The 15,280-nt window shown below is 39.9% G+C and overlaps 2 protein-coding genes across 7 annotated transcripts in view; one reads left to right on the top strand and one right to left on the bottom strand.

Moving 5' to 3' along the window:
- Positions 1-15,280, top strand: part of CDYL (chromodomain Y like) — a 102,924-nt gene that overhangs the window by 85,498 nt on the left and 2,146 nt on the right. For all 3 annotated transcript variants that reach the window (XM_028737815.2, XM_028737817.2, XM_028737816.2), the window contains 3 exons: positions 1,504-1,676; positions 2,934-3,144; positions 11,717-11,860. In XM_028737815.2, coding sequence (XP_028593648.1) covers positions 1,504-1,676; positions 2,934-3,144; positions 11,717-11,860 — 528 coding nt within the window. The remainder of the gene's footprint in view (positions 1-1,503; positions 1,677-2,933; positions 3,145-11,716; positions 11,861-15,280) is intronic.
- The window catches only part of RPP40 (ribonuclease P/MRP subunit p40), a 35,439-nt gene continuing 28,196 nt past the window's right edge, over positions 8,038-15,280 (bottom strand). The window contains exons 11-12 of one of the 4 annotated variants that reach the window (XR_013394020.1): positions 14,530-14,668; positions 8,038-11,393 (exon numbers count right to left, since the gene is read on the bottom strand). The gene's annotated coding sequence lies outside the window, so the exon portion shown is untranslated. Of the gene's footprint in view, positions 11,394-13,528; positions 14,669-15,280 lie in introns of those variants that run through there. The other 3 variants (XR_013394019.1, XR_013394021.1, XR_013394022.1) reach the window with 3 other exon arrangements.

Genomic DNA, 15,280 nt, shown 5'->3' with positions numbered 1-15,280 from the left:
GAGAGTGAGAGACCAGTGTAGCAAGGGATGAATGTGAATAAATGCAGTAATGCAAATATTTGGCAGTATCAATATGCTACTGTGGTTCAACAGCTCCTTCTTAAGTTATAGATGCAAATAAAGATTATGACTTTCAAATAACACAACTCACCTGGGAGTAAGCCCCATTTAATTCAGTATGACTCACTCTGAGTAGACATGTTTAGGGTTTTCCTGTTAGAAAATGATATGTAACTTCTTTAAGAAATGAAAAGGGATGGTGGTATGAAACTGAACTGGGCAACTGACTCTGTAATTGTTGAGAAGGATACAGAGTGGTCCAGTCACCGGAGTCCACAGTAGCTCTGGTAGCACAAAAAGGTTAAGTTTGGATACAGTTGGGAAATGACAATAAATTAGATGAAAGTTTTTGTGGAGGAAGTTGATGTAGATGAAAGTTTTTGTGTTTTTACATGAGTAGAATGTGTGCTTTTATTTAAAATGCATCTCTGGGTTATTTGTGGGGCATAGTAATTCATTCATTTTTATTTTTCAAAATATAGTCTGGCCCCCCACAAGGTCTGGCCCCCTGGTGAAAAAGTTTGCTGGCCTCTGAGCTAGAACAAGTCTGGGCAAAGCCTTGGGCTCCTGCACTCTGTCGTCGTCCTCCCTTCCTCTCACGTAGCAAGGATGAAGATTTTGCCAGTGTTTAGTTTCACTTTGGCAGAAGCTCGACACATCCTTGCATATATGAACCAGAGATTGTGTGCTACCACGAACAGTGGCCAGATCCAACACAAGCCAAATTCAAACCATGGGTTGCGAAGCTGGCTCATTTAATTAAAATGATCTGTGATAAGCCTTGTTCTCTGGTTCGTGTGCAAGAATCAAAGATCTGCTGGGAGTGAAATGCAAGCAATGGCAAAATACGCCAGATGAGGAAATGCAGTGTGTGTGTGAACTCAAGGCTGATTCTGGTTTGTGCACATAATAGCACTGTAGTATGGTTTAGCATTGCATACTTTTGTAGCCAAAGTAGAGCAATACTCTGTTTCAGTATTGCCAACTACTGTGTTAATTTTCAAAATGAAAAATTAATACAGTTAAACATTAGCCTTAATGGAGTAGAATTAATGTAACACAGGTGCCAGCTGGAACTTTAAATTATATTGTGATTCTGTTTTTGGGTCTTGCCATTTTTTGTTTTGAATTTTTACCTATTTTTAAGCTACTATGTTTGCTGAGACTTGCAATTTCTGGCTCTGATCTTAAGATAGTCAATGTTATTCTTAAAAAAATAAATAAACCCTGGTTTGTATTTGTAGTGTGTTACATTGTTGTTGTCTCCTTTAATAATGTGGAAAGGAGAACTTTGTAATGAACTTTGTCCTAAATTTAGATTTTGCTGAACTGGTTGCATATGCCACCTGCTGTTCAGATCACAGAAATGCTATGTGAATGCAAACTCTTAAGTTGCAATATTCTGCATCCTGTTTTCATACGTTTAATGTGTCTTACTTGCAGGTAATGAAAGAAGTCCAAAGTGCACTGAACACAGCAGCCGCTGATGACAGCAAGCTTGTCCTCCTCAGTGCCGTTGGCAGTGTTTTCTGCTGTGGCCTTGACTTCATTTATTTTATTCGACGCTTAACAGATGATAGAAAAAGGGAAAGTACTAAGATGGCAGATGCTATTAGGTTTGTGAAACTGTTTTTCCCATTGTGCATATCTGATTATGAGCTTAAAACATGCCACATATTTAAATGCTAGAGTGTGATATCAAAGGTACTGTACCTTCTCACAACTGGTGTTTCCCCCCATTCCCAGTAGCCATCAAACTCATAATAAATCAGACTGTCTATATGAACACATCATAAGGATGTTTACTTTCGATTTGTATATCTTCAAAGCGGTATTGTATGTTCAGAAGGATCGTGTTAGAATGATAGAACTCCCAGCTTTCCTTTAAAATCTCTTCCCAACCTTATTATTATAGGAAGCAATATTCCCAGTAGACAAGTTATATGTGTTGAATGTTTGGAAACTTCAAGTTGCATTGAAACATGTCTGGCTGCACCACCTGCTCCCATACATTCATTATTTCTCTAAATAATTTTTGAGTGGTTATTTTTCATCTTCCATGGTCCACATAAATAGCACCAAACCATGATTTGTTGCTGTGAAAACATGGTCATGTGCTCTCCCTGCCTTTCCTCTTTACTTCTCTCAGGGTTCAAACCATTTCTTGGGTTTTTTGGGGGGGCGGGTTCATATGAAAAGCCATAGTTAGTTAACAAAACAGGGTATCAAGCCAGTATTCTTCATAACTAAAACTCAGAATATTCTATAAGCCCACAATTTACACACATTTTTTTATCAATTTATTTATTAGATTAATATACCGCCCTTCATCATAAGATCTCATTGTGGTTCACAGAATTTAATTTGTGCACATTCACTTTTATGAACACAGCAATTAAAAAAAATTAAAAAGGGGGCAGAGAAAACACATATTCTCTGCATGTCTTCATTTAATCTTATTTGAAAAATTCTTCATTGTTTTCTATCCTGACTTTTTCTAAAGTAAACCCGCAACTTAGGCAGGTGTTACGTTCCGCGGATCATGCCTAAAGCCCAAATGGCATATATAATCAAAACCCATTGGATTCAGTGGTAGGAGGAATTGCCAATGTCATTTTTATCAGAGCCTTCCCCTAATGACAATTAATTGCTTAATTCCTAGTTGGGAATTTGTACTGAAGGACAATTGGCTTATTCCAAGTGTTGAATCTTCTAAAAGAAAATGCCTTCTAATTTAGATTATTGGCTATAATCTGGACACTGTATCTTCTTCACCTGATCCTTTCAATCACCTTCCACTTTTGCCCTACCTAGGTTAATAATTGACTGCTATCACAGCTAGGTATTCTAATTTGATATTTATTTCATTTCAGGAATTTTGTAAATACTTTCATTCAGTTTAAGAAGCCCATCATCGTAGCTGTAAATGGCCCGGCCATTGGACTTGGAGCATCTATATTACCTCTGTGTGATGTGGTTTGGGCTAATGAGAAGGCTTGGTTTCAGACTCCGTATACGACGTTTGGGCAAAGCCCTGATGGATGTTCATCCCTTACATTCCCAAGAATAATGGGCCTGGCATCTGTAAGTAATCTGTAAAAGAAGTATGTACTGTATTTAATAATATTTCTAGCTTTGGTGCTCCCATTTGCGTCTTGCATATCCAACATGACCTAAGCGTAACTCTAGTCTCACAATGACATGGCTTGCATGCAACAGTTAAGCTAATGCTTCGTGCAAACTGAGAAAGAAGATTGTGGCTGCTTTGGTCCTCCTCTCCTGCGGTGCTGTGAGATTAGCCATGATTTGGCACAACATGACACCTGAACCCAGGCTCACAGTTTGTCTCACTCCAGACAAACTGCGATGTGTAGCTAAGTTTGCTCTTGGTTTACGGCTTGTGGTTTGGAGGAGCAAAACTGCAAGCTTGGGTTCACACACACAGTCATCCTGCAAGTCTCACTGCTGGAAGTCTGGAAGAGGGACAAAGCAACCACAATCTTTTCTCCAGGAGTTCACATGCATATTTGCACTACGCCATGGTTTAGCTTAGCATTATGTGAGAACTGAGCCACAGTTTATTAAGCAGAGCACTAAAAAGGAAAAGTTTCACTGTCTTGCCTTATATATATTCCTCGAAATTAGTACACTTGAGCCAGTGCTCCTAAGGTCATTGTGTCTGCATTGAGGCTGTGTGCAATAAAACTACATTCCTTCTTTAAAAACAAAACAAAAAAAATGCAGCATTTCAGCTGCTCCAATGATAGGAAACCATTTTCTACAGTTCTGATATGTAAAACTTGAGTGCTTTCAGTTTGTTTTAGAATTTTGGCAGTGACTAACAATCTTTCAGTGTGCAAATATCTCTGGCTCTTGATCATTCATTGTCTGTTTGCTAACAGTGGCTGCAGTCCAGCATGCATTTTAGTGTGCTTAAATAGCATTGGTCCCAGCAGGACTTAAATTTTTGTGCCTGTTCTCCAGATTACTCCAGAATACAGCTCTCAAGTTTATAAAACTATAGCGTCCAGTCCAGGTGAAAATAAAAGTGGTTTTATTGGTGTTACATTTCTGAATCGCTTGCTGTTCTACATATTTTAATGATGCGTAAGGTAATATTTATAGGCAAACACATGCTCTTGACAGTATGCATGTCTTCACACCACATTTATACCTTTCAGGCATGCATTGTGCAGTGTGAGAGTGACATTTCATTCACATCTATAATTTTGTATCACAAGAAATGAACCCAATACTGAATTAACTATTAACCAGATAACTTTTCTTAGTAAACAATAGCTTTATGTTGTTTTCCTCCTATGTAAGTTTGAAAGTGGCCTAAAAATGGCAATTCCTTCCTTCCTTGTATTGTTTTTACTCGGCTATGGTACTTCTATTTCTGCCAAAGATACAATCCTCACTGAGTAATACTTAAATTGTAATTATAATTCCTTTGCTAAATGTTGGTATGCTTTTAAAGCATGTTAAGAAGAGTATCAAACATTCAAGAGAAAGGCAGTAACTCTTTCCTGGTGTTGGCAAGTTGCCTTTAAAGGAATGTAGTATGCCATCTGCTAAATAAAAGGATTTTTAATATATATATTTTTAAAATCTTACAAAAGATTAAATACATATAATTTACTTTTAAATAAACTTAAGAGTTTAGAAGACAAAGACAAATTTACCATAAAATTATCTGTAATATTGTTGACCACAGATCATTTTTGTACAAATCATATTATTATATGGAGGCATAATGCCCACTTTGAATTTCAGATTTCTGTCTGGGACTAGTTCTTGGACCACATGCTCCCACTTTGTCTCCTCCACCTGCTAGCTACCATATTTCAATCCCCTTCTGTCTAAACTATGGGTTTGTGTTATATCTGAAAAAGCATTAGTGGCTAAATGTCAGTTTGCTAATCAGGAGCAAACCAAGATGAAACAGTTTTTCAAGATTCTGGTTTGTAATGCCAGCATGCAAAGGAAAAAGGTCCTATGGGGTGTTGCACACATCATGGCCATAATATTAAGCTATCACCAAATCCTATTCAGTATTAGGCTATCACCAAATTTAAGAGACATTCCTGTTAGACAGGCATAGGCAAACTCGGCCCTCCAGATGTTTTGGGACTACAACTCCCATCATCCCTAGCTAACAGCACCAGTGGTCAGGGATGATGGGAGTTGTAGTCCCAAAACATCTGGAGGACCGAGTTTACCTATGCCTGCTATTAGCATTGTGGAAATGTCAATTATGTCCCACTGCATCTATTCAATCAATCAATCATTGTTTTCCATCTCTTCTTCTTCTGGACAACTTTTTCAGACTCATGACACACTTGTCACCCCCTTCTGGCAGCATGTGACCTGTAGAATCGTAGAATTGGAAGGGACCATGAGGGTCATCTAGTCCAATCCCCTGCAATGCAGGAATTTTTGCCCATCGTGGGGCTTTGAACCCACAATAAGAGTCTCATGCTTTACCGACTGAGTTATCCCATGGCAGGGTGCAGTAACCTAGGCTTTTGTTGGGTTTATGAATATAGAAGCATAGACCCACTTTTATTTGTTTTACTATATAGATCCATCTTTCACTCTCCTCCCCCTTCTCTCTCTCTCTCCTCTTCTCTTCTCTTAAGGTGATGGCTTATTTCTTTCTTTTTAAGACAACTAACTGGGGATGTTGCTATTGAAAACCGAGTTTGGGGTCCTGACCTACTAGTTGAAGGCCTGTGCCTTAGTTTATGGGCGTTCCTTTAACTCTTTGGCCTTACCTTTAGCTGGAAGGACCATTGCACCTTTGAAAGGGAAACATGGCCCTGTAAAATCCTCTAAAGATAAAAAAAAAGGTTTGTTCTTTGAAGTGTTAATAAAATTGAATAGGTGACTAAGTTGTTGTGTTTTGTAATAAAACTGGTTCAGTGATCCCAGGCTTCCATTTCAAAATAGCCTTTCAATTGTAGTGTATTTAACCAGAAACATCTTGGCCTGTAAGTATCTATCAGTAATGTCCTGGCAAATGAAACAGAATTAGGTAGAACTTGAGCACCATTAAGCAAATAGCAGCCAGGTGCCAGTTAGAAGTAACTTGCACCTTGTCCAAGCTTTTAAATCTTTCCACATTTAAAGCTGCTTGAAGGGAAATTATTTGCATGAAATGTTTCCTATTGAGTCAAACATATATATTCTGAGGTGCAGTACTTCCACCATATACCTGCCCAGGAGAAACATTCAGTACTCTGTAATTTAGCAGAGCAGCCTGGAGGAATACCCATATTACATAATTCAGACTTAACTAGGTCAGACCCAAAGGTTCCAATTCTCTAAAGGAGTCATTCCAGCGGAAGAGAGCCTTTGGATCCAACCCACTGCAATTAATGTTAAGTCTGGATACGTTCCTTAATGGTTCCGTTTCTGCAAGTGATGCTGAGATTGACTCTTCTGGACTAGACAAATAGCAGAAAAGCTTCTTATGCTAAATTCTCTGTCCTTTTGATTAACAGCCTTGAAAGTAATGGGTTATTTTCTTACTACTACAGTCATTGGCTATATTTATAGCAAACAGTAATGGGAAGAGTGGATACCCCTGACCCATGTACATGTACAATAGAAAACTTTCAGAGTAGAAGCCATCGGCCCTCAGATTAAAATAAGTGATCTAGTTTCTATGTCATAAAGAGATGCGAGATCAAAACTAAATATAATTAACAAAGGCTTCAGAAATGTAAAAAATTCTCATACTAATTAATCAAACGTTTTTTATCTATTTAGCTGTGTTGATTTTCTTTGTCTGAAATGTAATTTATGTATGTTAGCTTGTTTGTGAATAACTTAATTTGGTCAGGATGAATGTATACTTTCATTAAGGAGTATGTATCAGGATGGAAGTAAATGATGTACACATCCTGCAAATACAATACATGCAGCGTTCAAAATTTGCCAGGTGCATTTTGTACCTGGTCGTCGGCCACTTGCAACCAAGTGGATACACCCAGGTGCCAGGATGGCACCTGACGTCTCTACTATCTGGAGGTGCATGCCTGGGGATCCTTGGATCCTTATGGTTTTCACATACTAACAACACATCCTATTGAATTCTCTCTCTGATATTTTATCTGCACAATCAGAATGAATTTCAGGAACTAAAAGTTATATTTAAAAATATGACTTTTGAGGCGTCTGGCCCCAAAACGGCAACTAGGCATTCCGTTTTGGCAACTGTAACCCTGGTTTAAGGAGACATTTGGTGCCTAGCTTATATTAATCACAGCCTGGAGTCTTGGTAGTTGTGCCTCCCCCCCCAAGCTTTCATAGACCTTAACTTCCACTGTCAGAGAGAGTTTAAACTGTTATTGATACTCTCCTTGTCTAGAGATTCAGATGTATATATAATTTACAAAATTCTACAAGTTTTTGAATCACTTTAGCTAGATCACTTCCCCCTGAGCGTTATATATCTATGAAATTTAATGAATTAGTTATAGATCATTTTAGTAATGAATTGGACATGAGGGAATGCCTTCAAGATATTAATGTGGGATATCTTTATTAGGCAGCCCTTGTTTAAAAGTCCTTGGAGAATGAACACAGGATCTTGAAAAACTTACTAAATTGGAGAAAATGTATAAGCAACACCATAGATGCTATGCAGTAGAATTAGTATTCAGGAAGAAACTTGCCTACTCAGGCTCTAACAAGACGGAATAGACTCTGGATTATCTGATTCATTGTGAATGGAAAAGTGGAGCAAATTGTTCGTTGGAATATGGATATTGTCAAGTACAATATGGTCTGCATTTGTAGACAAATGGTCTTCATTTGTTGACATTACTTTATTGCTTATCCAAACATGCTTGTAATTTTATCGAGGAATGATCAGATTCGCCCAGTTGGTACCATTTCCATTATTAGATAAAGATAATAAAGCTTTGTGTATTATTTCTGCAATAAACAAAAATATATTCAGTCTTTGCATACATCAATCAATCAGTCATTTTATTTGTATGCCACCTTTCCAAAGTTTAAACCATGCTCAAGGCAGTGTACAACTTATGGAAAATTATGTAACTCCAAACATAACAAAAGTAGTCATAAACAGTAGATAAAACATCAAAAAGTACACAACCAAATTGAACAATATAAGAGGCAACATAAAGACACAAAAAATTAACAGCAACGACCCCCCCCCCCAAACAATACCCGAGCCAAGGATTCTGTTAGCAGCCTCAGCTTTTGTAGCTGGAGTCAGTCAGGGCCCCACCTTCCCAGGCCAGGTGGGAAAAGTCTAGCAAGGGAGGGAACAAGTCTTCCAATACTCAGAGCCAAGATGCATGCTTGTAAAGGGCAAAATAATCCATTGGCTGTGCATTGCTTCTCACTGATAGACCTACAGTGCAGTATTCACAGATATTTCAGACTTGCTTGAGGTAGGAATAGGCGATAACAAAAATGCCAATGTAATCGTTTCTCCCCTCCCCAGGATAGACAGAAATAATGATTAAGCAGCACTGAAATATTTGTCATGGGATTTGGCTTCCCAGGAAGCCATTACATGGCAGATCTGTGATCAGATTTCCCCTTTGTCAAAAAGGAACAGTATCATTTGTAATGATAAATGACATTTAATTGGTCTTGAATACCATTGTAAACACATGTGGCTGAACTGTTCATTTTTGTTAAAGTAACGTTTGCTTAAATTTAGTCTTCCTCTCTGCAAGCTCCTGCTGATAAAACTCTCATAGGTTTAGAAATGCATTTAATTACACAGGGTAAAATTGATGACATTTGAATAGAGCTTCTGTCTAATCAGTTGGCATCTTTAAAAGTTGACAGCTCAGTTTTTGCTCATATTTTCTCATGCACTGAAATGCTTATATCTGCATTCTGGCATGTTCAGATAACATAATAATAGGAAAACCTCTGATATCTAATCACAGCTTCTTGTTTGAAGCCTGGTGTTTTCATACACCTTTCCCCCTGCCTTTTTACATTTTCTTTCTTGAGATGTATAGGAATTGTCAAAGCTGCTGCTTCTTCCCCCCCCCCCCCTTTTTTTTTTTAAAAAAAGGAATTTCCAAACCTCCTGTGATTTTACAGCTGTAATCACATTTCCATAGATGCTCATGCAGAACGTTCTTTGGGCGTGTAAATACCTCCTTTGGGTAGTAATGGTCCTGTCAAGATTTGGATGTTAGTGACATCAGTGGAACTATTGCAGTTTAGCAAGCTTGTAAACTGAGCTGAATGGCATATGTAAATAGTAGCACTGATTTGATTTTGTGATAATGCTGGTGACATTTTGGGTGTCCTTTGTTGTGAGAAGTCCTTTGTGTGGCTACCTTGTTACAGTCTCCGTATTAATTATTCAAAGTTCTTCAACCCTCTAAAAAGTTTTAAAAAATGCTTTGATTTCAGGAAGTTGCAACAATGCTAGTTGAGTTTTGGACTCTTGGGTGAGGGTCTTCATCATGCTTTGAGTGTATGAATGTGTACATGCATATGGTATTTTGCATGACTTGTTTATATGATTCACAGCTTCCCCTTTCAACTTGTATAACACACTTTAAAAAGAAAAAAAGCTTTACATTTCCTGGCGTGGGGGATCTTTAACACATTAAAAACTTATATATAAAAATCTTTTTTATGGTATATTTGATAGTGACTGTACAGTTGGATATTAGATTACACATTTTGGTGAGACTATGGCTACAAATCAAAGGTTTGTGGGCTTTCTTGTGCAACACTAGCACTTTTCACCCCACAGCCATAAGAGAGGATTTTATATTCTTGAGCCTTAGCTTGCACATTTGTAAACTTGGGGACACCCATTTGCATGTCTGTGAGTCATTTTGTGATATGGCTCAAAGCCACTCCATTATTTAACCAAGTATTAGTCATGCTAAATATGTTCAGTCTGTCGGCTCTTTTCATGCATCATGTATAGTTCACAAATTAATTTGAATTCACTATCCATATTTCAGTTTTCACAATATCTGAAATTTTTATCACTGTTTAAATCCATTCAAGCCATTATTTTAAAGTCTGAAAAGCTAGTGTGTCCAAATTAAAATACATCTATAATATTTGCATGGTAACTTGTATAACAATTGGCATCCCCAGTATTTTGTATAAGAAGTAGCAGCTCAGTTGCATTGGAACCAGTGTTGCCACCCCTTCCCTTTAAAAAAGGAACAGTACCAGTTTGGCGGTACAGAGCCCTCTGTCCTGTTTGGCCCACAATTTGTCCCATTTTTGAAGTCATAAAAATTGGCATTTGTGTGCTCACCCAAACTTGCTTGTGTTGCGTGCAACCAAACTTGGCTTCCACTGAAAAAACAGTATGCCATAATCTGATGCACAAATAAGTTTGATACTCAAATGTATGTAAGTGGGTGTTTGGCTGAAACTTAAATGGGCAGCAGACTGTGATAGCACTGGATCATTTAAGCCAAAGTCCTGCTAGATGAAATGATTTCAAGTGGAAATTGTTCTCAGTTTTACCTGTACAAACTAGACTGCTTTCCAGATTAAACAAGAACAACAGAAATCAAAGTGCCTATTTTTACAAACTTTTGTTTCAAAGTTTGTGATCTGCCTGTAATAATTGCTTTGTCTCAGTCTAAAAAAAGAAGAGATGCTCTCATTGAATGGAGCGAGCTCTGTTTCAGGAACAAGTTAGGTATTTATTTATTTATTTATTTGGATGATTTATGCACTACTTGTCCCCATAGTCTCTTATTATAAATGGATATGTCACAATGCAGTATGTGTTTACTTACTTACTTTGGCACCAACAATTTTACCTACAAGATCCATTGATGTGAGGAATTTGGGTGTGCAATTCTCATCGGCATCCAAAATGAAAATATACCGAATTTTCATAATTAAAGATGAATAATACTGTCTAGATTCAAGCCAATTAAAAAATGTGAAACTCATTGCATTTGCAGGATCTTTCAAGTATGTAATATATTAACAGGATAAAAAAAAGTTTTTAAGAGCATTATTTATTTATTAAGCAAATTTTTGGCATCATCATTTAGTATCTGCTGCTTATGCAGAGTTTCTGTTTATCCCACCATGCCATTTGCTTTCATGCTTGTCTAGTGCTACAGGCTTTAATTGGCTGGTCAATCAACTAAGCCAGTCTGAATCAGTGAAGGTTGTAATTAAGGGCATACTTGCTTGTTTTGCTCATTTATTCAACAACGATAAGGACAGCGAAAGAAAATATATTTTAAAAAATACCTTTCTAAGAATGTTTGGGATTTTTCTTTCTTTCTTTAATGGTTGTTTCCCAATTCCTTCATTATCTGATGCAAAGATCTATACTGAGATTTTAGCAGAGTGCACATTTTAAAAGCAATTCAGTTGAGAGACCTAAATTGTATGCCATGCCAAACCCTTAGCACTGTAACTGTCACTTCTAGACAGGGCCTTGCACGCTAGCACTAAATATTTATTAGTGGTAGATTTAGTCTTTGATTTTGTTTCAGTCCATGGAAAAGGAAAAACAAAACAAGAAGAAATAGTCCAGGCCAGTAAATTGTCCCAACCTGTAGAGGCATTTCTAGAAACAGCAAGGTTTGTATTCAAAATGTTTTGATAACCTCGTCATATTTCATGTTACAAAAAACATTGCTATTTTCCTCAGGCAAATGAAATGTTATTCAGTGGAAGGAAACTGACTGCACAAGAAGCATGTGCCAAGGGACTGGTGTCGCAAGTTTTTTGGCCAGGAACATTCACACAAGAAGTCATGGTTCGAATTAAGGAACTTGTCACATGTAATTCAGTTGTAAGTTTCTTTTACCTTATTTCACTTAAGGCTGAATAAGTGATTTGTAGTTGTTATAGTGGCTAAGGAACACTTCGCATAGTGAATTTTCTCAGTGTTTGAGCAGGGCTGAGCCCTCCCGAGCCCTGAATACGCCCCAAAACATGGGGAAGCCAATTGGGTTGTGTGATGATGATGATGATGATGATGATGATAATAATAATAATAATAATAATAATAATAATAATAATAATAATAATAATAATAATAATATAAATAACAAACTTTTACAGTGGTGCCTCGCAAGACGAAATTAATTCGTTCCGCAAGTTTTTTCTTCTTGCGAGTTTTTCGTCTTGCGAAGCACGGTTTCCCATAGGAATGCATTGAAAATCAATTAATGCGTTCCTATGGAGACCGCCTTCAGACCAGGTCCAGGGACAGTCTGTCCCCAGACCTCTTCTGAAGGCTGGCGGGGGGAGAAGGACTTTTCTCCCCACCGCCAGCCTTCAGAACAGCCTTCTGAAGGCTGGCGGTGGGAAGAAAAGCCCTTCTCCCGCCGCCAGCCTTCAGAAGAGTTCCCGCAGGGCTGCCTAGGCTGCGGATAGCAGCCTGCTGCCCGGTGCGAGGCAGACACCTGCAGCTTGGGGAGCACTGCAGGAGTTCCCCGCAGGGCTCTCCAAGCTGCGGATAGCAGCCTGCTGCCCCGCACGAGGGGCGCTCTTAAGCAGAGCGCCCCTCGCGCGGGGCAGACATTCACAGCTTGGGGAGCCCTGCAGGACTTCCCCGCAGGGCTCTCCAAGCTGCGGATAGCAGCTTGCTGCCCCGCACGAGGGGCGCTCTTTAGCAGAGCGCCCCTCGCGCGGGGCAGACATTCACAGCTTGGGGAGCCCTGCAGGACTTCCCCGCAGGGCTCTCCAAGCTGCGGATAGCAGCCTGCTGCCCCTCGCGTGGGGCAGACATTCGCAGCTTGGGGAACCCTGCAGGACTTCCCCGCAGGGCTCTCCAAGCTGCGGATAGCAGCCTGCTGCCCCTCGCGTGGGGCAGACATTCACAGCTTGGGGAGCCCTGCAGGACTTCCCCGCAGGGCTCTGCAAGCTGCGGATAGGGGTAGCAGGCTGCTACCCGCAAGCTGCGGATAGAGGCAGCAGGCTGCTATCTGCAGCTTGGAGAGCCCTGCGGGGAAGTCCTGCAGGGCTCCCCAAGCTGCAAATGTCTGCCCCGCGCGAGGGGCGCTCTGCTTAAGAGTGCCCCTTGCACGGGGCAGCATGCTGCTATCCGCAGCCTAGGCAGCCCTCCGGGAACTCTTCTGAAGGCTGGCGGGGGAGAAGGGCTTTTCTTCCCACCGCCAGCCTTCAGAACAGCCTTCTGAATGTTGGCGGTAGGGAGGAAAACCTTCCTCCCACCGCAAGTCTTCAAAACAGGTCCGGGAACAGAGGAGAAGCGCTGCGCGCCTTCCCCTCTGTTCCCGGACCTGTCCTGAAGGCTTGCGGTGGGAGGAGGGCTTTCCTCCCCACCGCCAACATTCAGAAGGCTGTTCTGAATGTTGGCGGTGGGGAGGAAAAACCCTCCTCCCACCGCAAGCCCCGGGAACAGAGGAGAAGCGCTGCGCGCCTTCTCCTCTGTTCCCGGACGTCCCACCACAAGCCTTCAGGACAGGTCTGGGAACAGAGGAGAAGGTGTGCTGCGCTTCCCCGCTGTCCCAGGAGATTTCCCTATGGGCTTTCGTCCTGCGAAGCAAGCCCATAGGGAAATTCGTCTTGCGAAGCCTCTAAAAATCGGAAAACCCTTTCGTCTTGCTGGTTTTTCGTTTAGCGAGGCATTCGTCTTGCGGGGTACCACTGTATTTATATCCCGCCCTCCCCAGCCAAAGTTAGGCTCAAGGCAGCTAACATCAGATATATAACATTGGTATAAAATCAAACAATTAAATTAAATTTAAAAATATGCAGGTAGAAGCAATTTCCGTAATTATGCCAGCATTTTCCCCAGTGGCCATGAATGCAAGAATAGCTGTTGTATCTGCATAAAGTCTTGATCATACTTTAGTTACATGAAATATATGCCCAACTACATCATGGGAAAGCTTGTTTGGAGGGTCAAGTGAGTGTGAACTGATCCCATGGATATTTAACTATCCTAATATCCACCTGAAAGCTGTCCACACTTGTAATACAGGTTTTAAATAAGCTCTTTCACATGTTGTGGGAATTTTTATATAAATCTGGAAAGTGAACCTCGGCAGCTTTATAAAGTTAGTCTTACATTTTAGAGTAAGAATCACAGTTGTACTGAGGTAGCTAGCCAAAAATATCTTGTTCTAAACTGTAGATAGAAAGAGCTCCTTTTAACTGCTTTGATATTTGAACAGAGTGTCCATAGTGGTGTTCTGTTTCTGTTTATATTTGCTTGGATAAGACAGACCAAAAATAACCAACCCCCCACCACCCTACCATCACATCAAAGAAATATTTAGGGTTAAATCTACAGAGTTCCATCCTGCATAAGTCCTACTTACATAATAAAAAATAGTATTCAATGCAACCCTCTTGGCTACGCTATGCATAGGTTGAGCTTCTTATTAATGAACCAGAGTCAGAGATGCAACAAACATTATTTGGTTTTTTTCTGCGTTACATAATCATTACTGAAAATACTATTTTTCTGTCATAATTCTTAAACTCACACACCTGGGTTCCAGCACAGTTAAGGCATTTGGGGAGCAATTGTATGCACAGGAAGCCTGCATAAAGCAAGCTGGTGTAAGTTGTCAGCATAGAGTTACACCAGATCCAAATCCTGTTCAGCAGTGAGGCAGCTGCTGCTGTTCTGCGGAAGGAAAACAAGCCAAGTTGCTAGGTCACAATAATAATAATAATAATAATAATAATAATAATAATAATAATAATAATAATAGATAATTATTTATTATTTATTAATTATTTATACCCTGCCCATCTGGCTGGGTTTCCCCAGCCACTCTGGGTGGCTTCCAACAAAATATTAAAATACAATAGTCCATCAAACTTTAAAAACTTCCCTAAACAGAGCTGCCTTCAGATGTCTGAAGCCTACTTCTTAACCCTCTGGTTGCACTCCTTTTGAAGGGGCTTGCATTCAGCTTAGCTAGCTGGGCCAGGATAAGCAAGCTATGCCGGCTTATCTTCAGCTCAGCTGGCGTAGAGGACCTTACCACCAGCTTTGAGGTGTTTCCCTTCATCCATCTGACAGGTGCTCATGACTTGCTCATTTCTACACTCCATGTGGCAGACAAAGAGAGCAATGGCCTATTTAACTTGGAGGAAAAATTACATCTTTCTAGTTACCAAATATTATGATTGTGCGTAATGTCCCTGATTGTGCAGTGAACTGTAAACACATTTAGTTGAGCCTGCTCACAGTTCCCCTTCAGACCCTCCTGATCAGGTTGGGAAAGCTGAG

This window comes from Podarcis muralis, chromosome 8 (assembly GCF_964188315.1).
Source record: "Podarcis muralis chromosome 8, rPodMur119.hap1.1, whole genome shotgun sequence".
NCBI classification, from domain to species: domain Eukaryota; kingdom Metazoa; phylum Chordata; class Lepidosauria; order Squamata; family Lacertidae; genus Podarcis; species Podarcis muralis.
Note: the sequence above shows the minus strand (reverse complement) of the source record. Positions and strands in the feature narration are given on the sequence as shown.